General features: G+C 32.6%; 2 protein-coding genes across 5 annotated transcripts in view; one reads left to right on the top strand and one right to left on the bottom strand.

Annotated features, from left to right (window-relative positions):
- Positions 1-15,331, top strand: part of LOC127738699 (E3 ubiquitin-protein ligase FANCL-like) — a 32,979-nt gene extending 17,648 nt beyond the window's left edge. For all 4 annotated transcript variants that reach the window (XM_052250040.1, XM_052250038.1, XM_052250041.1 and 1 more), the window contains 10 exons: positions 2,156-2,253; positions 3,072-3,168; positions 3,873-3,941; positions 4,172-4,322; positions 5,751-5,834; positions 6,273-6,318; positions 8,211-8,292; positions 11,633-11,749; positions 14,331-14,399; positions 14,845-15,331. In XM_052250040.1, coding sequence (XP_052106000.1) covers positions 2,156-2,253; positions 3,072-3,168; positions 3,873-3,941; positions 4,172-4,322; positions 5,751-5,834; positions 6,273-6,318; positions 8,211-8,292; positions 11,633-11,749; positions 14,331-14,399; positions 14,845-14,874 — 843 coding nt within the window. In that variant the 3' untranslated portion in view covers positions 14,875-15,331. The remainder of the gene's footprint in view (positions 1-2,155; positions 2,254-3,071; positions 3,169-3,872; positions 3,942-4,171; positions 4,323-5,750; positions 5,835-6,272; positions 6,319-8,210; positions 8,293-11,632; positions 11,750-14,330; positions 14,400-14,844) is intronic.
- Positions 15,332-15,629: 298 nt separating this feature from the next.
- Positions 15,630-24,586, bottom strand: LOC127737106 (uncharacterized). Its single transcript, XM_052247638.1, has 4 exons — positions 24,567-24,586; positions 22,808-23,025; positions 19,075-19,323; positions 15,630-16,193 (listed from the first exon to the last, which is right to left on the bottom strand). Exons 1-4 carry the CDS (start codon positions 24,584-24,586, stop codon positions 15,733-15,735), a joined length of 948 nt encoding a protein of 315 aa, XP_052103598.1. The 3' UTR covers positions 15,630-15,732.
- Between the last annotated feature and the right edge of the window lie 2,236 nt (positions 24,587-26,822).

Here is a 26,822-nt window from a genome sequence, read left to right as displayed (position 1 = left end):
TGAATTATGAAAGTGAAAAATGTCAATTCATTGGATTTTTATGTGCTTTAAATATTAATTTTATTAATTTTGTTGATTTCAATAGCTGCATTTTATGGTTATTAAAAAATTAATACATTGAAACTACTTTTTTATACGCCCGTTTACAGGACGTATTATGGTATACAGTTGTCCATCCATCGTCAACATGTTGGACAATAACTCAAAAACGCATTATCCAATTTGCATGAAACTTTGGTGAATTGTTTATATCATTAAAAAAGGGGGATTTTTCAGTTTTCGGACAATAACTTAAAAATGCTTTGAGCAGTTTTCGTGAAACTTTGGTGAATTGTTTATATCTATTGAACTGAGCTCCCTTTCGATTTTTATAAATTTTAGATTTTACGTTTCCGATTTATGGGGTTTTATTCATTATTAAAGGGGGATTTTCCAGTTTTCAGACAATAATTCAAAAATGTTTTTAGCAGTTTTCGTGAAACTTTGGTGAATTGTTTATATCTATTGATGTAAGCTACCTTTTGATTTTCTTAAATTTTATAGATTTTACGTTTTCGAGTTATGGGATTTTATTCATAAAAAAGGGGGGATTTTCAATAACTCAAAAGTGGCTTGAATAGTTTTCATGAAACTTTGCTGACTGTTTTATATCAGTTAGAAATAACCTTTCTTCAGTTTTTTGTCTCGCCTGCGACAAAAGTCGTAGAATGCGAAACATAGGTGTTACTATCCTGCGGCGGCGTAAACTTATTGAATAAAGCTTTTATATTTAAGAAGGTAGAAGACCACTTCATATCTTGTGTGCAGATACCTTATGTTACAAAGTTTCCGTCAATCATATGTCCATTGTCCTTGATCTCATTTTCATGGTTCAGCGACTGCTTGAAAAAAAATGTGAGTTTTTATGCCCCACCTAGGGGCATTATGTTTTTCGGTCTGTGCGTTCTTTTGTTCGTCCGTTCGTTTGTTCGTCCGTCTGTCCCGCTTCAGGTTAAAGTTGTTGGTCAAGGTAGTTTTTGTGTTTTTGTCTGTTTTTCAAGTACTATAAGCAATATGTCAGCTATATTTGGTATATGGAAACTTTGTAAGGTGTACATGTCTGTCTGGCAGGTATCATCTGACTTTGACCTCATTTTCATGGTTCAATGGGCAATGTTAAGTTTTTGTGTTTTTGTCTGTTTTTCAAGTACTATAAGCATTAGGTCAACTATATTTGGTGTATGGAAAGATTATAAGGTGTAAATGTATGTCTGGCAGGTATCATCTGATCTTTACCTCATTTTCATGGTTCCTTGGTGAATGTTAAGTTTTTGTGTTTTGGTCTGTTTTTTCAAGGACTATAAGCAATAAGTCAACTATAATTGGTGTATAGAATGATTGTGAGGTGTACATGTCTATCTGGCAGGTATCATCTGACCTTGACCTCATTTTTATGATTCAATGGTCAGTGTTAAGTTTTTGTGTTTTTGTCTGTTTTTCAAGGACTATAAGCAATAAGTCAACTATAATTGGTGTATAGAATGATTGTGAGGTGTACATGTCTATCTGGCAAGTATCATCTGACCTTGACCTCATTTTTATGGTTCAATGGTCAGTGTTAAGTTTTTGTGTTTTGGTCGGTTTTTTTTTAAGTATTATATAAACAATAGATCAACTATATTTGGTGTATGGAAAGATAGTAAGGTGAGAATGTCTTTCTGGCAGGTATAATCTAACCTTGACCCCATTTTCATGGTTCATTGGTCAATGTTAAGTTATGTGTTTTGGTCTGTTTTTCAAGGACTATAAGCAATAGGTCAACTATAATCGTGTATGGAATGATTGTAAGGTGTACATGTCTGTCTGGCAGGTATCATCTGACATCTGTCTGCCACAATTTATCTGACCTTGACCTCAATGTCATAGATTTTTAAAAATGTTAAGTTTCTGTAATGCTTTTAGTAAAACCTTTATCTTTAAGGCTTTCAACATAAAATCAATGGAACTTTATTCCTTGAAAAAATGACGGGCGTATCATGCACTCAGGACTCTATTTTAAAATTTTTTGGTCAAAGATTCAAATGGATGAGTTAAATCATTACGGTAATATAGGAATTTTTGAAAAGTGAAGAGGTGTATGTTACCACAATACAAGTTGAGTTTTTTTTTTTCACAGGAAAAAAAGTTAGAAGTTACAAAAAGTACAAAGTCATACAAAGAACCTGTAAAATGTGGGCAGATTATATCAGAAATTGAGAGTTTAGGATGGGACAGGTATGTTACAATTGGTGTAATCTATGAATTCAGAGTAGACAATAGACTAGAAAAGAAACACAATTTGGATCTTGCATTCAAATTACATAGATTATTGTTTTATAATTATTCAAACAAGTTATGAGCATCACTGAAGAGACATTTAATGTTGAAATGTGCATCTGGTGAAGTAAAATTGGTATAATTGTTAATGTTACTAGATGAGTTATGCAAATCAGCTGTTGGCAGATTACTTAAAAGTTGAAAGTTTTGAACAAATTTTTAAGTTTCAATGGTTTTAAGCTATGAATTATTGGCAGATGATATAAGATACTCATAGTTTTGGACAGTTGAAGTATTAAATTAAAGATGTATTTGGATTAAAGGAAGGTTATATCATAGAATAGACATTCAAACTGTTGCTTAATTGTTTACGAATTAATGTAATTCATGATCATTATATGTTCTGAACACATTATTTTGAACCACTATTCTTTGCTCTCACTGCTAAATGCTGTTTGCTTGATTCGACAAGGCTGAATTAGGAACGTTTGACATCAAACATTCAATGTGAAAGTTCTACTATGAAATCACCAAGCTGGTTGAATAAGTTCAAATTAAATAATCATGTTAGTTGAGGTAGCTTTGATGTTACAGGGTTTTAACATCAGAGGTAGCAAAAGATTGAAAAACTACATATATCTAAGAAGAAATAAGTCATCAGAAAGCACCATCTTTCTTGTGTATTGTTGGGATTTGGGAAAAATTCAGGTAAGTTTCAATAGAAATACAATTTTATAAAGCGGTACATTACTGTAGCTCTTCACTTATCATTTCAGACTTGTATCAGTAGATGCTGACTTCACACTGTTACAATTCCTTCATACAGACCATAAAGGGAGAGACCACATCCTAGGAATGAAGCTTCATCCTCAGGTATTCTGTTTGCTTTGTGTGTACTTTTATTTTTGTCTTTTCTGCAACAAGGTTGTGAAAGAGAGACTTAGGCTATTTGTTTCCTGCATTGGTGGCATCAACAATCTGCAAAGCTTGTGATTAGTTAAGTTTAAGGGAAATCATTAATTGTAAGTCAATGATATTTGGTATGCATTTGTATTGTTATTTGCTCATCTCAATTTCATGCAGTTTATTTGGCCGCACATCCTCAGTCATGGTCCATTTACTTAAAATTTTGCATAGTTTACATGTTAAAGTTTGTTATTACGTCAGTTTAAGGGTTAACCACTATTGGTATATCAATGATATTTGGTACCTTATTGCATTAGCATTGGCATATCTCATTACCATTATTTGGCCCCACCCCAAGTTTCATGTTAAAGTTTTGCCATTTGAATTTCAACTTTTGCTTACAAAAATCAAAATTACATATAGGATAGACATATCTCTGTCAACAGTTTATTTATGCCATTCATTCATTTTATTTGTCATCCATTTCACAGTGGCTGAGACTAAGAGTAGGCACTGATCCTAGGAAGTGATTAACCTAAGGTATGCAGGGTTGTTGAACATATATCTAAGAAACTTTGTAGCCATTATTTGTTTATTAAAAGCTACAAAATAAACAATTGTTTACATAAGGAATATTTTTTTGGTTATATAATTATGACAATATATTTCAGCATCCAGTAGAACCACCTCAGTGTATAACAGATCTCCCTGTACCTTTTGATCCTCATTGGACAAATAAAGTAAGTTTATCAAATATTCATTTTCAATAAGATAAATTTTTATTCACAAGGAACTTATCTTGTAAGATTTATAATAAACTAAATATAAAATATATTGTATGAGAAAAAGATTGGGAAGAAGAATGTTTCCAACATGTATTAATCAATGAACTTTTTTAGTGTGTCATTTTCATAGAACAGTAAATTGGGAATGTCTGCATATCTTAAAATGGTGATTTGATATATTATAGAGTACTCTAGAAGATTTATACAACCAGTTCACACACAGTGTAAATAGTTACCAGTTATTTTGGGACTGTATGGAAGACTTAGACAAGAATACCTGGGTACTTGAACCAGACAACCCAAACTTTAGTGCAGTATACAGGCGTATAGCCATCAGTAAGATAAAACAGCTTATATATAAACCAAATGTTTACCATTTATTTCAATGGTTATCAGCTTTAGTGGCATACATTAGCATCAGCTTTAGTGGCATACATTAGCATCAGCTTTATTGGCATACATTAGCATCAGCTTTAGTGGCATACATTAACACTTTTAATCATTTCTGCAGTATACAAATATGTGTGCTAATACTGTAAATTCAGAAATTATTGTGTGATTTTATTATTGCGATTTTTCAAGAGTGGACAAAAATGCGATTTTAATTATTGCGATTTTTACGATTTCGAAAAAATCTGCATACTGCTCTATGTATCAGTTATCAGAATGCAAGTTCTTATTATTGCGATACTCACCCAGTCGCATTATTCGCATTAATAAAAACCTCCCAATAATTTCTGAATTTACAGTACCTATTTTTGCATTGCAATACAAGGTATGCAGGAAATACTACCTAAATAGTTTTATCTGTCTAGATATTCTTATATCGAAGTAATTCTCAAAACATGTTTTTAAAGTCATTCAAAATATAGGTCTGAGAGAAAATGTGTATTGAAACTTGTAATACCCCACGCAACGAGTTGCGGAGGGTATAATGTTTTTGACTCATCCGTCCGTCCATCTGTCCGTCCGTCCGTCTGTCCGTCCGTATGTCAGTCCGTCAGTCCTGTTTCTTGTCATTGCAACTCCTCTCAAACCACACAACAGAATTTCACGAAACCTTTTTAGATAATAAGGACATACTATGTAGTTGTGCATATCAACAGGAAATTACGATTCAATTCTTTTTCTAGGAATTACGCCCCTTTGAACTTATTTACTTTAATGTACTACTGCAACAGTTTGTCATCGCAACTCCTCTCAAACCACACAACAGAATTTCATGAAACCTTTTCAGATAATAAGGACATACTACGTAGATGTGCATATCGACAGGAAATTACGATTCAATTTTTTTTCCAGGAGTTACGCCCCTTTGGACTTATTTGCCCAATATACTACTGCAACCTTTTGTCATCGCAACTCCTCTCAAACCACACAACAGAATTTCATGAAACCTTTTCAGATAATAAGGACATACTACGTAGATGTGCATATCGACAGGAAATTACGATTCATTTTTTTTTTCCAGGAGTTACGCCCCTTTGAACTTATTTGCCCAATATACTACTGCAACCTTTTGTCATCGCAACTCCTCTCAAACCACACAACAGAATTTCATGAAACTGTGTAGATAATAAGGACATACTATGTAGATGTGCATATTGACAGGAAATTATGATTCAATTTTTTTTTCTGATACAATTTTTTTTATTTCTCCAATGACAATGTGAGGACGTGGGGTATGTGAGCGTGCTCACTAAGGTTCTTTCATTTTCAAAAAAATTTAAATTTTAGTTCTCAAATTTAGTTTTTCTTTTAAAGGTTCATCAGCGTACGTTCAGATCACAGTGGACCCCAAACAACCACAGTTATTACCAAGTTGTAGATTTATGGGAGCTGATCACAGTAAGTTGTCACATATATTTCTTCCAGTAGAAATAAGATTACCCGGTACAGAATATTTCTTCCATTTGTAACTGATATTATAAAGTATGGTAACTTTTATTACATGACAAATGCAAGATCGTATACCTATTGACTGGGTAAGAACTTAATAGAAAGTTTTCTGTGGCTAAGAAGCTGTGAAGTTGCCTGAGGCAACCATAAATGCTCAATGAAATAAAATTATGTAAATTGGTATCATTGTAGAGTGATAGAGGCAAATATGATGTCAAAATTCCTGTAAATGCAAAATAAAAACAAATGAAATTGTTACATAACAAAATTTCTGCATTTCAATAGCATCAGATATTGGTACTGGAACCTACAGATTGTGAAACTCATACCAGGTCAAGTTTTTAGTATATAATCTGATATAATTAAAAAAGGTCATATTTTTTATAGGTGTGAGTCAATTAAGACAGAACATGAACTCTAACCTTTATCACTGGTAAGATATAATTGATTCAGACAATCGATCATTTAAATAGTACATAAACTTATGAACATAAAACATTATACCACTTGAAAAAAGACTGTCTTTTTAGACTTTCCACAAGTGAATGCCATCCATCATTCCTACATGGTTATATATATTTATATTAGCTTTAATTCAGATATGTTTGCCACTTTTTAGTGGCATTATCCATACAGTAAAACATTTAAGGTACTTATTTTTAAATGTTCCCAATTTGACTGGTATAAGGTATTGGTTTACTGATATAAATTTGAAAAAAAGAAATAGTATATATGTGTAGGACTCAGAGGTGCGATGGAGACGCTGAAGTGCGATGATCTACGCCGAAGTTCGATGGTCTGTACGCTGATGTGCGATGGTCTATTTGACGCATGATGGCTAGTTTAAAATCTACAGATGTGCAATTATTATGACAAGTACATGTAGATTTCTTTAATAGTTAGTAAATGAATTTGCATTCATTATTGTCGAGCCTGCGACATTTGTCGCAAAAGCGAGACATAGCGATCCTACATTCCTTCGGCAGCGTCCACAAATATTCTCTCTGTGGTTAAAGTTTTTGAAATTTTAATAACTTTCTTAAACTATCCTGGATTTCTACCAAACTTGGACAGAAGCTTGTTTATGATCATAAGATAGTATCCAGAAGTAAATTTTGTAAAACAAAAATCCAGTTTATCTGTATTTTACTTATAAATGGACTTAGTTTTTCTGCCAGTTAACATTACATTCACTCTGTGGTTAAAGTTTTAAAAATTTTAATAACTTTCTTAAACTATCCTGGATTTGTACCAAACTTGGACAGAAGCTTGTTTATGATCAAAAGCTAGTATCTAGAAGGAAATTTTGTAAAAATTTATTTCCTGTTTTTCCATATATTACTTATAAATGGATTTAGTTTTTCTTCCAGTTAACATTACATACAGTCTGCAGTTACAGATTTTAAAACATTTATTAGATTCATAAACTATCCTGGATTTTTACCAAACTTGGACAGAAGCTTCTTACAATCAAAAGATAGTATCTCAATGTATCTAGAGGAAAATATTTAATCATTTTTTCCCCATTTTTGTTGAGCCTGTGACTAACAGCAAAAGTAAGCGAGACACTGGGTTCCGCGGAACCCTTACAAATTTTTGAAATTTTTATATATGTCTGTCCTTAATTACAGTTGCATACTAAATGAGAGATCTTCCTCTTTGATTTTCTACATGTGGACATAATTCTGCATTAACATTTTATCTTTACTTTGTTCCTCTCATGAGTTCCAAGTTTACCGTAATATAATAATACAGAGAGCCTGTCTGCAGACCCGTATGTATTTACAGAATATCACACTCCATCGTACGTAAAGAGAAACCATTTGTAGATTTCGAAAAAAATCGCTACAAAAGGTTAATTTTTCCTTATCCACCAATCCTCCCCATTTCTTGTAGTATTTAAGTTTATAAGCCCATTTTCAACTTAAAAACCTGGAAAACTGCTCTTAACATACAAATTGACTTCTACATTGACTATGAAAAGTATTGCAAATATAGTTTGTGTTGACCATCGACTTCAGCGTTACCACCATCACATTTCGGCGTAGCAATCAACAAGATAGGGTCACAATGCCACCATCGCACTTCAGCGTCAAACCATCGTACCTCAGCGTGACCATCTTGGTTCGGAGTATCATCGCAGTTCAGAGTCCTACATATGTATAACTGGAATATATACCATTCTGTCTTGGTTTACTCTTTGAAATAATTCACTCAACGGCACATGCAAATCAAGAAATATAAGAAGTTGTAGAAATTTTTTATGTATGATGTCTCTTAACATGCCAATTTATATCTAACAAATACTGTGAATACTGATTACAGGGATCCAGAAGGAAATCTTCTAGAGAATCTACAGAGTTTATTAGATGTGACCTTCCCTACTCCTTCAACGTCGAAGAAAGAGGTAGCAGTTTCATATATATTATTACTGTATAATTATGCCACGCCAAGGCAGAGGGGGCATTAAGTGTTACCATTGTCCGTCTGTATGTCCCAAAACTAGTTTCTGTTCTCAAACTTTAGTTTGCCTTAACCAAATTTCAAGATACACAATGCTATTACCATAAAACACAGATCAAGTTCGAATTTGGGTGCATCAATATAACAGTTCTCTTGTTATGTCCCATTATAACCTTATATGCAAGCAGGGGCATCATCTGTGTCCCATGGACACATTCTCTTTTTTAGCTCACCTGGCCCAAAGGGCCAAGTGAGCTTTTCTCATCACTTGGCGTCCGTCGTCCGTCGTTGTCGTTAGCTTTTTACAAAATCTTCTCCTCTGAAACCACTGGGCCAAATTTAACCAAACTTGGCCACAATCATCATTAAGGTAGCTAGTTTAAAAAATGTGTCCGATGACCCCGCCAACCAACCAAGATGGCCGCCATGGCTAAAAATAGAACATAGGGGTAAAATGTAGATTTTGGCTTATATCTCTGAAACCAAAGCATTTAGAGTAAATCTGACAAGGATAAAACTGATAATCAGGTCAAGATCTATTTGCCCTGAAATTTTCAGACAAATCTGACAACCTGTTGTTGGGTTACTGCCCCTGAATTGGTAATTTTAAGGAAATTTTGCAGTTTTTATACGCCCGTTTACGGGACGTATTATGGTATACCGTTGTACGTCCGTCTGTCCGTCCGTCCGTCTGTCCGTCCGTCCGTCGTCAACATGTCGGACATTAACTCAAAAACGCTTTAACCAATTTGCTTAAAACTTTAGTGAATTGTTTATATCTATTGACGTGAGCTCCCTTTCGTTTTTTATAAATTTTAGATTTTTCGTTTCCGAGTTATGGGGTTTTATTCATTAAAAAAAGGGGGATTTTCCAGTTTTCGGACAATAACTCAAGAATGCTTTCACCAACTTGCAAGAAATTTTGGTTAATTGTTTATATCTATTGACATGAGCTCCCTTTGGATTTTTATAAATTTTAGATTTTACGTTTCCGAGTTATGGGGTTTTATTCATAAAAAAAAGGGGGGTTTTCCAGTTTTTGGACCATAACTCAAGAATGCTTTCACCAACTTGCAAGAAATTTTGGTTAATTGTTTATATCTATTGACATGAGCTCCCTTTGGATTTTTATAAATTTTAGATTTTACGTTTCGGAGTTATGGGGTTTTATTCATAAAAAAAAGGGGGATTTTCCAGTTATTGGACCATAACTCAAAAATGCTTTCAGCAGTTCTCATGAAACTTTGATGAATTGTTGATATCTATTGATGTAAGCTACCTTTAGAATTTTATAAATTTTAGATTTTACATTTCCGAATTATGGGGTTTATTCATTAAAAAAGGGGGGATTTTCCAGTTTTCAGACAAAAACTCAAAAATGCTTTCAGCAATTCGTATGAAACTTTGGTGAACTGTTTATATCTATTGATGTAAGCTCCCTTTAGAATTTTATAAATTTTATTTGTTTATAGTCTGACAACAGATTTACTAAGTATTGCGCAACAGCACAGTGTATTGCACAACAGCAAGAAATCTTTAATTGAATATAAATTCAATTCATATAACCAACTTCAAGTTCTTTGACTACATATATTCAGAAACCTATAATAGATGTATGTCAAATATTTAATTACAATCCAAATTCAGACCTGTATCAAGCTTGAATATTGTGTCCATTTTTGCCCCAACTGTTCAGGGTTAGACCTCTGCGGGCGTATCCAGCTGCGCTCAGCGAAGCAGTTTATTGGTTATTATCTTGAATATTATTATAGATAGAGATAAACTGTAAACAGCAATAATGTTCAGCAAAGTAAGATCTACAAATAAGTTGTCATGACCAAAATTGTCAGTCGACCCCTTTAGGAATTATTGCCCTTAATAGTCAATTTTTAACAATTTTTTGTAAATTTTTGTAATCTTTTACAAAAATCTTCTTCTCTGAAACTAAATTTTTTGTAAATTTTTGTAATCTTTTACAAAAATCTTCTCCTCTGAAACTACTAAGACAAATTTAACCAAACTAGTCCACAATCATCATTAGGGTATCTAGTTTAAAAAATGTGTCCGATGACCCCGCCCGCAAACCAAGATGGCTGACATGGCTAAAAAATAGTACATAGGGTAAAATGCAGTTTTTGGCTCATATCTCTGAAACCAAAGCATTTAGAGCAAATCTGACAAGGATAAAATTGTTCATAAGGTCAAGATCTATCTGCCCTGAAATTTTCAGACCAATCAGGCAACACGTTGTTGGGTTGCTGCCCCTGATTTGGTAATTTTAAGAAAATTTTGCAGCTTTTGGTTATTATCTTGAATATTATTATAGATAGAGATAAACTGTAAACATCAATAATGTACAGCAAAGTAAGATCTACAAATAAGTCAACATGACCAAAATTGTCAATTGACCCCTTAATGAGTTATTGCCCTTTATAGTCAATTTTTTACAATTTTCATAAATTTTGTAAATTTTTGTAAATTTTTACAAAATATTTTCCACTGTAACTACTGGGCAAAGTTCATTATAGATAGAGATAATTGTAAGCAGCAAGAATGTTCAGTAAAGTAAGATCTACAAACACATCACCATCACCAAAACACAATTTTGTCATGAATCCATCTGTGTCCTTTGTTTAATATGCACATAGACCAAGGTGAGCAACACAGGCTCTTTAGAGCCTCTAGTTTCTTAACATGCCAGACTTGCCAGTCTTTGTTTTTACTGGACAATGAATTAGGAGAAACTTGTTATGTGAGATTTAATTTATGAATCTTGCATGGTCCAATCTCATTACATTTAACAAAACTTCCTTCTATAGTCTTTGTTTCCTTGGAAATAATTAGATTTATATAGTGGGTTGAAAATAATAAAGAGGGAAAGCTATAAATAAATTAAGAAGTTTAGTATACATCACTGCAACAACATAGTCAAACCAGAAAAGACATCCACAATTAAAAAAAGGGATTATTAAAAGACCAATGTCTATATGACATGTCAAACTCTAAATAGCACAGAGTCTATACAAGTTTTGAATAAATTCAATAGAAACTACCAAAAATCTGCAATCAACATAAAGTATAATAACACTAAGATACAACCAAAAACAACCATCAAGCTAATAATAAATATAAACAGTATATCACCAATCACCAAAAATACTGGAGGGCACATTAGACCACACCAACCACAAACTTCTGACTCCTCCAGTTCATATTTTTATACAATTATTACTTGGGCTATACTAATTAGGTTATGGTTTTATATCTAGTTTATATATTTTCAGGAGTTCAGTATGGAATGTGGGATCTGTTATTCGTATAAACTTGACACAGAATTACCCAATGAAGTATGTAATGACAGTAGATGTGGACAGGCCTACCATCATTCCTGTTTGTATGAGGTAATATTTAATTGATTGCTAGGTAATATATGTTTTTATTACAAAATTAGTTAAGAAAAGTAATACTTTGACCATATACTGTAATATTTTATATTTTGAAAAATGTTTCGACAATGTATTCTTAATATTTTTCCCTAGATATCTAACAAACACTCGAATATGCTGGCCAATACTATAAACTGATAAGTAAATTGTTATAGAGCAACATACTTCAGTTAAACTATATAAAGTTATAGAGATTTTATATTAAAATTGGAAGCAATTAAAAAAAAATATATTTAAACCTTGCTGTTGTTCAGGATATCATGTTCTTGACCAGGGCTTCCAAAATTTCCTGACGACAGCCGGACATTTTTCAAAGAATTATTTATGACGGTCAATGATCAGCTGGATACTTAAATGTAACTGAGAGGATGCATAAATTGATATATGTGTCTAAATAATTAGTAGTGTTATATGCAATAAAATTATTTATAACTGTTTTGTTTTCTTCATTCTAAAAATAAATAAAATATTATCCTCGGTATTGTGTCATTTTTCTGTGTATCGTAATACAGTAACCATCATTGCATCAATCAGCTTCAGTACCTGACTGTTCTCATGTTTTTGTTTCTGTTTATATAATCTATCTTCTCTCTGTGAGTACTTAACACTTTGTAAATTAAGGCCATCTTATTTGAAACTGTTGATGTTGGCTTTAATTGCAGTACAACTTGATCATCAATACACGTGATACTTTTCTTTTTGTGTATTTATTACCTGACCACGTGACTTTTACAACTGATGCGGTATTTATAGATAACATTGAGGAGGCCCGATGAAGGATATTGTTTTAAACCGTGTAAAATCTACTGATCAGTGATAACATTTTTCTTTGTACAATTTCCCAACCTGATTTAGAAAATAAGGAATAAATAAAAACATACTCAGTTGATAAATAATTTAATGAATAACAACATGATATTTTATGTAAGCATATAACAACAATAAAATGTCAGGAGAGCACAATGCTGACAAACACACGCAATAAATATTACAATGAGCACATTGAAAAGAAGCACAGATCACAGCACAAGATTAGAGTTCATTTAGTCTAATTAAAGATTTTACATTCATGAGCTTGCTAAATGCATTGTTCTGATAAACATGGCGGTTACGAACGGATTGCCATTTGCGGATAGCAGGAACAGGGTCAAAGTCTTTAACATCTACACCTACTAAGCTTATCCTCATAAGTTGATCTAAAGCGTCAATACCTAGACTACACCTTAGTCGATCATAATTCCCACGGCGGGACTTAACTTTACGTCGGACATCACCTCTTTCTCTATAACATCGGAAATTGTCTGAATAAATTCGGAGCAGGCATTGTTCTCTTGATATAATTTAGAAGTGATCACGGCACCATTTAACTTAGTTAAATCATTTATTGACTGAAATTTGTCCATGGGTTTTTCCTATATATTTTAGTAAATTTTCCCCTTGAGAGTACCCCAGTATTTAACACGATGTACAGTGTTAAATAAAATAATATATATCATACTTATTCATTTATAAATATCCTTATTTGAAGAATAACTTTTAAATATCAGGATACTTTTAAAACTGAATGCTCATTTAAAATAATATCTATAAAGCGTAATTAAATAGGATGTTGTTCCATACACGCTTACATGTTTGACCTCGTTTACCGGATTACCTTTATGTACATTGTTATGCATCATTAATTCTATTGATAAAGATAAGCTAAGGACACCTCATCAAAGGTAACAAACCTGTTATCAGTGAATGATTTATGGCTTCAATATAACTTATTGAAGGGATAATTGTTTGACAGCTTGTTGTTATTTAAATAAAAGAAAACGTGTTTTTTCTACTTTTTATTGATGTACACAAGCTAAAGACCAAGCCGTACATTTATGTACCCAGAGGATTAGACTAACTGAGACACTTCAAAGTATCTGAAATATGCTGCTTCTGTTTTATTAAACCCAATTATGACCGAAATATCTTTGTGAAATAGATTGCCACAATTATAAACTAAAATGCCCAAACGGACATGCACAAAGCCCCAAACGGACATTTTTATCGATCGATAGTTGGTAAAAATTGAAATGACCGTTTCATGAAAATGCCTTGAATAACAAAATGTGGCACACCAATTCTATTTGACCGTTTGAGGCTGAGAGCAGCCGGTCTTTTTATGAAAGTTTCGGTCAAGTCCGGAATATATGACCGTTTTGGAAGCCCTGTTCTTGACCCCTACGTTTGTCTTGTCATCAATCAGGTCCAAAAATCTCATGAAAAAATAATAAATTTTGTCCCAGTGTAGCTTGCTGTAGCCTGCATAAACAGCTTGCCCTCAATGCATACAGAGACCACAAATTTTGTTTTTCAGATCAATTTTTTTACCAGTGGTTTTATATTTTCTGTTGTTGAATTTACCATTCGAAATAGTTATTTGTCATTTTGTTTTCTCAAAATTTTCTGTAGCTAATGAGACTCTCAAAAATTGTATTTTTATACTGTCTATTTTATATGGACACTTCATGTTCCTGACATGTTTTGAATTTCTTTTCAGTGGTTAAGGTCATCTGGCTGTAGACAAAGTTTTAATACAGTTTTTGGTGAATGCCCATATTGCAGCAAGGTAAATTATTGGTTTTTTTTTATAGACATGATGCCAATTTACAATATTTGCTGTTGTAAATACATTCATTTGTTGACTGTGAGTAGGAAATCATTTATTTGTCAAAATGTGTCCATCATAAACCACTATCTAAAAATACACAAAATTTTATGTACCTACAAAGACAGACCTGAGAAAAATAACTGACAAATCCTTTAAGTAAACTTACCCATTTATTTTTAATGTCAATAGACAGTATGATTTGCACCTGTATCATGTCAGAGATAAATGTTGACACAAGTATTCTTTACCAACCAGTTAGACCACTAAGTCATGGAGACTATTTTTAATATCTTTTACTTTAATAAAAAGAGTTATTTCCCTTTAACATTAAACAGATATATAAATGATGTGTATTTTGCATGTGTTTTGTTGTTTCTTTTATTTTAAAGTTGTTTTTTTACAGCCAATCACAGTAAAGATGCCAACAACTTAACTACAGATTGATGATATCTATATTAATTCTAACCACCATGGAATGGCCAGCTGCACAACTCAGAGGTGTACCAGTTCTATTTAGGAGAGAGATAACATTGAAGTCAAGAGCAGCTTCAAAACTTTTCAACAAATGCCAATGATAATTTACAGTGATTTGAATGTAGACTTTGCCGAGTTTAAAAACACTTTTGTTAATAGGTGCCCACTTTTAATTATGTGTTACCAGGTTCTCTCATACGGGATGTGTACTCTCCAAGTATCCTTTAGACACAGATGTAAACCAGGAGAAATTATGATCTGTTGGAAGAAAATGAACTGTTTGTACAACAGAAGGTTTATTGCTAAGAAATCTCATAACATTTAATAGTGGAATATCTATTAAATTATTCAAAATGTGGCTTTTTAAAAACCGGGTACATACAAATTTTATGGAATAAAAATATAAGAGAAAGATACATTAGGCTTTCTGTTTTAAATTCATCTACATATATAATTTTTATAAACATTCAACATCCGAGAGGATAAAAAACATCCATTTAACATTACAGCTGTTACAAAAAATAAATGTATAAGAAGTTAGAGGGCAGTTCCTCTTGATCCAACTACTTCAGTTTTTATCTGATCACTGAAACAGATATCACTTTGCAAAGGTCAACTTCACAATTTTAGAATATAAAAAGTTATGTATTTGGAAGCATATATGATGAAAATCAAGTGCAACTACACAACTTTTGAACAAAGGACACAAATCAATAAAACTAAAGAAATTTTAATACAAAATTTATATATATTTGTAATGGAAATCATCATCATTTATTTCTGGAATAACCCCTGGTTTGCAATTCGTGGAAAGGAATCACTTTTTTTGTAATATGTACATGTGTACTCCTTTAAATGCCTGTTTAATATCTCTCCATAGTCTGTTCAAATCTAAAATAACAATACCACTAACAATCAGTATTAAAATGGCAGCTCCTGCATAACCAATACTAGCTGCAGTCATACGAGAATCGGTAGCACTGTATTTCCTTCTGCGCATGATAGAAGTATTAGATTTATCTACTTTCAGGCTTGTTACAAGCCAGTCAATTTGTTCTTGTAATGTACTGTTACCCCAAAAATCAGGTAAACCAGAGACCTCTGATCCACATGAAGGACAGGAACATGCTGGTGTTGTTGCAGGTGAAATGTCCACTGAGAGTGTGTAATTACAATCAATGTTAGAATCAATAGGATCATCACCTGTGGTACATACAGAATCTGGGTTCACGTCAGTGTTGGTGTAAGTGGTGTTTATACGTGGGAAAGGATTGGCACCTGGAATCACAAATATGTATCTTTAATTTAATTTTCAGTAAAAAACAGATATTACTGTATAGCGGGTAATTTTTGCAGGGTGCTTATTTTGGCGGATAAATGAAAATCTTGAAACTATATTACGGGAAAATTTATGCATACTTTCGGTACATTTTAATAGTTATATAACGTTTTGTGATAATATCTATCAATCTTATCTTTTTCCAGTCGGCAGATCGATAAGGGTATGCATTTGTTTTAATAACAATATTAATGCCAAAGGGCATTGTACATACATGTATTTTATAAAAGGATGTCATGAGTGCTAATTAAACAGTATATAGGCATACCCTTTTTATTTAGTGTCAAATAATAAAATAGTGTAAGGTACTCTGTTGGGTATTTTACCCTTAATAAGTGTCAAATTATTTAAGAGTTGTAAGTCACTTATGATAATTTTATAACCTAATTACTATATCAATGGTACGGTAAATTTCGTAACAAATCAACCGTAACATTTACAAGAAGTTTGTACATCCGTGACAAATATCTAAGTTACCGTTTTTTTATTGAATAACTGTATCTGAATATATTCAATAAACAAGACGTCATTCAGCAAAGATATGTTTAACTGTTTTCTGCCTATCACTTTTTTCAACTTTTTAATAGCAACCAATTCAGTATCCGCCAAAATATTTAATTGGGAATTAAGAATCCGCCAAAATAAAAACAGCCAAAATTTTTCGTATACTTTGTTGCCCCCAAATTGCAAAATTTTACACCCGCAAAAAAAAAACCACTCTACGGTATATAATTAAAGATGTGTATTTATGAATAATTTAGTTTCTAAAAAAATTATCTAGTATATAAAAAAAAAAGATGTGGTATGTTTGCCAATGAAATAACTTTCCACCAAATTCAAATGATGTGGATATACGTAACTAAGGGTTACTGTACATCCTTTAACATTGATCAAAACCCATAACATATATTCAGTTATAAAAGACATGAAAAAAAGAGAAAAAGTTCAAAGAAGGAAACTAATGACCTGATTAAATAGGCATTTTTGAATGAGTTCTGATTAAACAAGACCTAGATGACCCTTAAAACTGATTGAGTGAAAAAAAATGGAAATTGTTCTCTTTTAAATGTGATTGCCAGAAGTCAATCAGATTCTATAAAAATAGTTATAATATTGGATAAATGTAGAAACAATGCCATGTACATTCAAACCTGCTATAAAGGTTATTTCTATTAAGGGAAACTTGTATTGTCAGGTCACCATTTGCTTCTTCCACTGTAGTAATACCTATCAATGTATTTTGAACCTAAATTCGAAAGTCATTTCTCTTTATAATAAGGTCAGTTTTCTGTGGTCAAGAGGTGCCCTTTATATACAGGTATGATTGTACTATAGAAAAATTTAGTGGTTTAAAATGATCAAAGAATTAATCAGTATTACCAAATGGAGTGAACAAGAAGGCAGGTGTTTTATGGGGGAGGTACCAATGGTGTCTTATCCAATTTTGAACCCTGGATTACAAATGACTTGTTATTTCGTTAGAAACTGAATTTTTGGCCATTCTTAACATAATGTTGCTTATTGATCTTTATGAAGTCATATACTTATCAACCTTACAGTCATAAGAAATGCAATCAAAGTGAAGCAAGATGTATTTTTTTACGATGACAACCCTTGGAAAAGGCATCTGGATGTAACATTGGACTTATGCAAAATTGGTTTAGAATAGTTTGTATGTGAACTCGGTAAAAGAAGTCCATGTGCAGTTGACAATTTTTATCTGACCTTGACCTCAGTTTTAGACTTTCTTGATCTTGAAATACAAAATGTAATTTAGATACTGCATCAGGCATTGTATGTTTTGTCCTCTCTTGTTAATGAATGGAAATAACACTTTATAAATTGTGTGCTTTCAACGTGCTTACTGGATATACCTTCATTAGGAAAGCTCAAACCCAAATATTTGATAGACAAGGATGCATGAATACCTGAATATGTGAAAGAATGCATGAATACCTGAATATGTTGTATGAATACCTGAATATGTGAAAGGATGTATCAATACCTGAATATGTGAAAGGATGTATGAATATCTGCATATGTGAAAGGATGTATGAATACCTGAATTGGTGAATGGATGTATGAATACCTGCATATGTGAAAGGATGTATGAATACCTGCATATGTGAAAGGATGTATGAATACCTAAATGTGTGAAAGGATGTATGATTACCTGAATAAGTGAAAGGATGCATGAATACCTGAATATGTGAAAGGATGTATGATTACCTGAATAAGTGAAAGGATGTATGAATACCTGCATATGTGAAAGGATGCATGAATACCTGCATATGTGAAAGGATGCATGAATACCTGAATATGTGAAAGGATGTATGATTACCTGAATAAGTGAAAGGATGTATGAATACCTGAATAAGTGAAAGGATGTATGAATACCTGAATAGAGTAGCTACATGATCTAATAGAAACCGAAAATGAAAACAGAAATTCAGTTTGAACCTTAGTTTCTTAATAATTTTCAAGATTTATCAAAAAGAGAATTTAATTAAAGTATGTTATAGATCAAATCAGTAACAAAGTACTGACTATTGAGATGATGATCCCCTCCATGACTAACAGTACACCAGAATCAATATAGACCCAGCGCAAGAAAATGGAAAGAAACATATTTTACCTTCACTAGTATCAAGAACTCTCAAAACCATTTTTTTTAAAGCCAATGATATATAAAGACTTGTTACTTGTAATACCCATACCCACATATGCACATATTTTTCACACTATTCCCGATAGTCCTAAGTATCATACATGTCTCACCAATCTTATAATATTATAAAAGTACTCCTATTATTAACTTACGATAAGAAAAACAGACTTTCCTATAATATCTGTGAGGGAGGGTGCAAGTTGTTTTTGCCTGTAGTCTTTCATGTAGAATACAAGTTGATGTGGTAGTATCATAAGATAGACCCCAGCACTGCTCATTAGAACGGACATGCAGGAGACATTGAGTCTGACAGTCCTCCTCTGATAGTCCAATTTTTGTTGAGCTTACAGAGGTTTCCAAATTAGCACACTGTGTGGAATCAAAAATAATTTTACAAGAACCTGTGGATATAAAAATAAAAGTGTTAATATTATATATATTATGTATTTTAAACAAGGCTGAAATTTATTAGCTTCGGAGATCATAGTTTCTTTTCCCTGGTTGGGTAAATGGTATTCTGCTAAGAACACCACGTTAAGTAGTGGGTGAAAAAACAACAACATTGGATTGCTCGGAGTCTTAATAATGTGTATTTGTTTTAGAGTGATACATCTTCATAAAGACTGTTCAGACACAATAGTGCACGTTAAAAATTACTCTGTTTTGGTATTGTACAAAGAGAGTGTATTGCTATGACATGAAGATATATTGAATGTAAATCTAATATTTGCAACTGGACATTAAACACGGATCAAGCAATCTTTATTTTGAACAGTACAGTGATATAGGCGCAGAGAATCTGTATTTATAAAAGTTGTTCATTTACCAATAAGAATAATAGAATGTGCACTTATCTCTGCAAGTGGCGTCTCCCATTTGAAAGTTTGTGTTTATTTGATAAATATTTTATGTTCGTTTGAGTCTACGAATTAGAATATAAAAACGAACTACGATGTATTTTCATATCAAGCGAATCTGGTATAAGAAAGAAATTTATTTGTTCCAAATTACCTACCAAATAAGGGCAAGTCCATTTACAAATGACGTGGAGATTGATAATAATTGTTCACTACTAAATAAAACATTGAATTTAGATACAAATACTTTGATATGTGTTATCAATATGGCTATGATATGACGCTGATAAAAAAACCGTTTTACGCCCAGCAGCAAATATTACAGGTATCTTCCGCAGTCCGATGTTAACCCTTCACAGACACATTATTTTGAGGCAAAACGTTACATGCTGTACTAGTATTTGATTTTACTTATTAATAATGCGTGCATGGTGGAAAAAGACGAGTTTAACGTTTTAAAAGTGTTTGGTGTGCCCAGCCAGGCATCTCACATTTAACATACCTACGCGGTAGCTATAGGGTATGACATTTGTCATCTTTATACCTGAGGTTTAAGTTAAGGTTAACCTGTAGTTAATGTGTATTTTTTTTCTTGTTTGTTTTACTATTATTAAATTTAAACAAATCAGCGTAATTTATACGATTAATTATTACCAAAGATGTTTTGTTAATCGAGCTGCAGGTTAAGCTCTACGAAATTGAAGAAATTTCTCTCCAGACCAATTCAAGTATTCATTACACAAATTGCAGAAGTATCGTTGTTATCTCATCCTAACAAATATGTTCCTTCTAAGTCTGTCCGTCCGTCCTCGGAACCATGTAAACACCATACAGGTATCCGATCTTTCAACCGGGAGCCAAATGTGGAGCAGGGTCTGTTTACCCTACCGGACTGACATATGCGATCGCCATAAGTTTTTGGTGGGGTGCGTGTTGCTCTGCAGTCGTTATTTTTCTATGTAGTATTTTGTAGACTGTTTTTAGGCAGTGGCTATTTTGGTTTTGTAGACTGTTTTTGGCAGTGGCTATTTTGACGGTGCCGGCAAAATAGAAAATATGCTATTTTCCGGCTCTAGGTAAGCAGAAGCCAATTATGCCAATAAAAACGATTTTGTTTAAATATGCAATTCAAAGAACTGACTATTAATTCAATAGCAAACTTGATTTAAACATTTTTGATTTTGAAACTATGTGATTGATTTAGTTAGAGTCAATAAAGTTTTATGAAATTTATATGTAGTGAGATTTTTAACTTATATTTTTTTTTACAACATACAGTTAAAAAATCTGAGATTTTATTCTACGCGTACATGTAACATTAGACTGTTACTGATTTTAAAAGTAATTTCAACTACATATGTTTTGATATGATTTCATTGCTACAAATGGATGCTCAATATTTATATTTTATTTCTGTTTACACATTCTTATTTTTTTAAAACGATTATACGTATCTCAGATATTGTTACTGTTATCTTATTTAATTATATGAGTAATAATTCGATTCTTTTATGTTGACAATGCACATTTCCGTAGTACTTTTCAAAAGTAAATTAAAATTCACTCTTTACAAAGAACCGGCAAAATAGCCATTTCTATAAAAATATGCTATTTTACCAGCTTTAATTAAAATATTTTAATCAGAGCCGGCAAAATAACATATTTTCTATTTTGCTAACGACGGCAAAGTAGCCACAGCCTTGTTTTTTTCGCCATTTGACATTCAACAAAAAACAATCCAACAACAATTATGTTCTTTGTATGACTGGTGTAGGTAAACACGTTTTCTTGTACCTTTCAGTATTAGTTAGATATGATCTTTTCTTTTTAGTAAGTGTCTGTAAGTTTGGATGTTTTCACTATACAGTCTGTGGGATTCAGACTTACGGAATGAGTAGTGATGTCATTGCCTTCAATCTGTGTTTTTCGTCCAATTTATTGTAGTCATTTTAGGTGTTATTCTAAACTGTCGTTGGTGTTATTATTTTGTATTGTAGAACAGTGAGTTATTCTCTTTTAAACTGTTGAAGGCGAAATAACGTTTTCTTGTTATTGGCATAGCGTCCGGCATGTCTAGTGTTATTATTATGCCCCCGCCGCAGCTGAGGGGGCATTAAGTGTTACTCTTGTCCGTCTGTACGTCCATCCGTACTTCAAAATATTTGTTTACGTTCTCTTCCTTTAGTTTGCCTTAACCATTTGTTATGAAACTTATACATGATGCTTATAACCACAAAACAACACAGATTAAGTCTGAATTTGGGTGGCGCAGGAACATATATATTCATGTTAGATATACTGTTCCCAGGGTGGCGTCACTTTTACCGTTCCGTAGAGTTATGTCCCTTTTCAAATAGAAAAAAATGCATTTTTTTTTATTTCTATACTTTTACTTAAGTTTGCCCCAACCAAATTTTATGAACCAAAACTCACACACAATGCTTATTACTACAAAACTCTGATCAAGTTCGAATTTGGGTGGCGTCACTTTTACCGTTCTTGAGTTATGTCCCTTTATAACGTTATATGCAAGCAGGGGCATCATCTGTGTCCCATGGACACAATTTATTGTTTCCCTATTATGGGTGTAGGATGTATATGTTAAAATGTAGACTTGGTTAGGGGAGGGTTTTGCGCCATCAAACATGTTTAACTACGTCACATTCTGTATGTGCCTGTCCCAAGTCAGGAGCCTGTAATTCAGACGTGGTTGTCGTTTGTTGATGTATAACATGACAGTTTTTCGTTCATTGTTTTGTACATTAATCAGGCCGTTAGTTTCCTCGTTTGGATTGTTTTACATTTGTCATTTCGGGGCCTTTAATAGCTTACAGTACTATGCGGTATGGGTTTTGCTCATTGTTGAAGGCCGTACGGTGACCTATAATTGTTAAATTCTACAACATTTGGTCTTTGGTGGAGAGTTGTCTCATTGGCAATCATACCACATATGTTTATTTTTATATTGGCTTGCTCCATGTATCTTTTTTTCTCGGTTACGGGTTATGCATTTTCTAGACTAACTTACATGGTTCGCGATTTTCACATACAGCAGGCAGTTTGTCTGTACAAGGACGAATTGTCCATAACAGATCAACTTGACTGGCAGATACACAGAATTCACCGTTCGCCTGTGTTGTGGTAGACCAGTATGAAGATGTTATGGCGCTACAGTCTGACCATTTGAATATACCATCTGTATTGCTACCGTTTACATCATGCAATCCTACCCAGAAGGCAGACGTCCTGAATTATAGATTTTCTCTCATGAAAGACTATTTTTGATTCATATAATATACATTGATTTATATAATATACATTGATTCATATAACATACACTGATTTAACTGAATATGTTTAGAGATCTGAGTTTGCTAGCTGGCTGGTTGATTATGCCTAGCGAAACGAGCTGATACTATTTGAACATAGAATTAAATTACTGGTATCATTTTTTTATTTGAACTTTGATATTTTGCAATTTTAATACGACCGCAAAAAATTTTTGCGGTCGTATATTGGTATGACGTTGGCGTCTTCGTCGTCGTCGTCGTCCGAAGACACATTGGTTTTCGCACAATAACTTTAGTTTAAGTGAATGGATCTCTATGAAATTTTACCATAAGGTTCAATACAACAAAAGAAAGGTTGGGATTGATTTTGGGGGTTATGGTACCAACAGTTAAGGAATTAGGGGCCAAAAATAAGCATTTTTGTAACTTCCAGACAATAACTTGTGTTAAAGTGTATGGATCTCTCTGAAATTATACCACAAGTTTCCATACCACAAAGGGATGGTTAGGATTGGCTTTGGGGGTTTTGGCTCAAACCGTTAAGGAATTGGGGGCAAAAAAGGGGAAAAAACAAAGGTTTCCTGGTTAATGGACAATTTAAAAGCAGTGTAAGGGAGGTAATCCAAAAACAAAATTGTACAATGTTGGATTACCTCCCTTACACTGCTTTTAAAATATTTATTTGAGACTTTTATGATGTATTTAAATTGGTAATTACGGTTGCAAACTCCATTGGAAATTTGAATTGAGATTATGACCATATCTTGAGGGAAAGAATTTTTTTTTTGGAAAAGGGGGGGGGGGGGGGGGGGAGGGTGGAGTAAAAAAGAAATTGTGGGGTGCATTTTTTTTTTTCATTTCAGATTTCAGAAATTAAAAAGAAAATTTCTTCAAATATTTTTTTTTTTTGCAAAAAAAGGGGGTGGGTAAAAAAAATATTATTTTTTTTTTTGGGGGGGGGGGGGGGGCAATTCGCAACAGCATAGTATATTTCACAAAAGCTAAAAAAAAGGGGGGGTAATTTTTTTGTTTGTTTGTTTGGGGGGGGGGGGGGGTCAATTCGCAACAGCTGTCGGCATAATGTATTGCACAAAAGCAAAAAATTGAATATAAATTCAAATCATATAACCAATTCTAAGTTCTTTGACTACTGTTATTCGGTGTCAGAAATCTATTATGTGTCAAATATTTAATTACAATCCAAATTCAGACCTGTATCAAGCGCGAATATTGTGTCCATTTTCGCCCCCAACTGTTCAGGGTTGGACCTCTGCGGTCGTTTCTTGCTCTGAATTTCATGGTGTTTTGGCATCAGATTATCAAATGTAATCAAAATATGAAAAATATTTATTTATATAAATTTTAAAAAATCAGCAGACTTTAAAGAGAGTTTCCTTTACCAGTCTTTCAATATAAAATTAATAACCTTCACAAGAAAGCCCATTACCTCCATAATTAAACTGTTGATCCTATATATTATATGTACAAGAAACTTACAAAGCACTGGCCTCTTTCATGTATTTAACATAAACGGAGGTTGCAATTTTTCGAACTTCATCGTATATATTAAGAAGACGCCCACCACGTGTTTGGCATTCCACTGAAGCCTCGTTCCAGCTCATTCCCCCTTCTATCATACTAAAAATGAGATTGGTGGTCTCGGGTATTTTTGTTCCTCCTTAAAAACAAACGAAAGACAAATATTTTGTTTACAAAATCATAGTGACTTTTTTGTGTGTATAAATGTCATACTGCCCATCAAGGGTCCTTAATTGGAACAACAAATATTCTTATTCTATATTTATTCATACGGAGAGGGAGCTGAGAGTGTCAAAGCTTACAAGAGATAACATTTTTCATTTCAATTTCGTCTAATCAGTGTTAAATTTCCATGTTAACAAGATAGTAATGTGTGTCTCAAAAAATATGTGTTGTACGGAAAAGAAAATATTGTTGGTTTATTACATAATTTATGTTAATCCTCCAATTATATCCGACTTCTAGCAAAATGTTACTCTTTAATATTAATATTTCAGCTTAATTAAACAAATATGACACATAATTACGTGATCTCAAAAAAAAAAAAAAATTATTACACCAAGATGTTGGGTATCCTGCATTGATCATCTTTTACCTTAGATAAAGTCAAATTCCTGATGGACCCCCTTAACTTGAAATTATTGAAAGCTATCATTTTGCATTTACCATAATATCATAGTGTGATTTATATATACCATCGGGCCAATGCCTTCCGTGGTATAAGAACAAGAACATATTTTATTATCAATTAAGGGCCCATAAGGGGCATATAGAGCATACATGTATAAAGAATTTAAATACTCAATCACAATACAATTAAACTGTAATAAAGCCCTTGGTCTATAGTATATAATATAGTTACATGAAAAATAAATAGATCTGACTCATATTGACTTTAATAAACTTTACAACAACATTAAGGACCTGATTGTTTTCACAACTTAATAAATAAACGAATATAAGCTGATTTTCCAGTATAGAAAAAAATGGATTTTTTTTGGCAAACAAAGTCAAAGAGAGCGAGATATCTCTATTAGAGTTAAAATTTTCACATGAAGTTAAAAAATGAATTTCATCTTCACCACAGCCAAAGGAGTATTTTTTGCAAATTCTTTCATTTCGTGGAATATTTGATATTTTAATATATTTAGTGTGAATTAATTTTCTACATATATTCAAAAATTTATATTGTCCAAAATGTTTTACTTCTTGTTTAATTTCAAAACTTTCTAATATTTTTTTTAACAAATGAGAACATTGAAGAAGTTATGTTAGATTTGTGAAGCTCTTGTCTGCATTTATAAGCATTTATAAGCATCTTTCAACAGACTGAATTCAGTCGGAAGATGTTCAAATCTATACCAGTATTTAACAATTGACTTCACAATATCATAATGTAGGGGGAAACTCCCCAGTTCTGATAATACAGCAAAATTTACACTCCTTTTGTGTACAAGTATAAATTTAGAGAACTTGAGATGAAGTTTCTCACAGTGAAGATTTTTATAAATAGATTCAAGATTGAATAAGGAGGATTGAAATTTATTACAAGAAACATTATAACCTCCCCATACCTCTGAAGTATATAATAGAATGGATTTAAGGGCATGATCAAAAATATGAACATATCTAATACATAAATTCCTTCATATGCAAATAAAGATTTTTGGAATAACGTGAAACCTTACCATGGCTTACAGAAAATAAAGCAATCCATACAAACACTACCAACATTGTTCTGGCGTTAACTTGCTTGGTCGTCTGTTATAAAGACGAATGAATTTTTGAGCGGGAAGCAGTTAAATTTCTAATAGAAGACAATAACATCATGTGAATCTATATAAACACACAAAGCAGAAGTAATTCTTGACGCTTTACAACCCATGTTATGGATTAACAATGAAATTAAGACAAGTTTTCTTATTATTTATTGGATTTTTATTTCCGTTTGTTCCTGTTATCAAAGACGATGGGGCAGTCGATTATCCAACTTCCCTGTTAATAAATCAGATAATATGACACTACAGGGATAATACTTTTTAATAGCTTGACAGGTCTTCAATATGTTTTTACAACACAATACGGTATTAGTCGGTTCTTTTTTTAAAAAATCATATGGAACAGGACGGATCGACACGAACTGCTGAACATAACAACACAATACAAGTTTGAGACTTTTTCGGTTACATAACTACACGATGCAAATCCGACATA

The sequence above is a fragment of the Mytilus californianus genome, unplaced genomic scaffold, assembly GCF_021869535.1.
Source record: "Mytilus californianus isolate M0D057914Y unplaced genomic scaffold, xbMytCali1.0.p SCAF_4, whole genome shotgun sequence".
Taxonomy (NCBI): domain Eukaryota; kingdom Metazoa; phylum Mollusca; class Bivalvia; order Mytilida; family Mytilidae; genus Mytilus; species Mytilus californianus.
The sequence above is the reverse complement of the archived record's forward strand: the minus strand, read 5'-3'. Positions and strand labels throughout refer to the sequence as shown.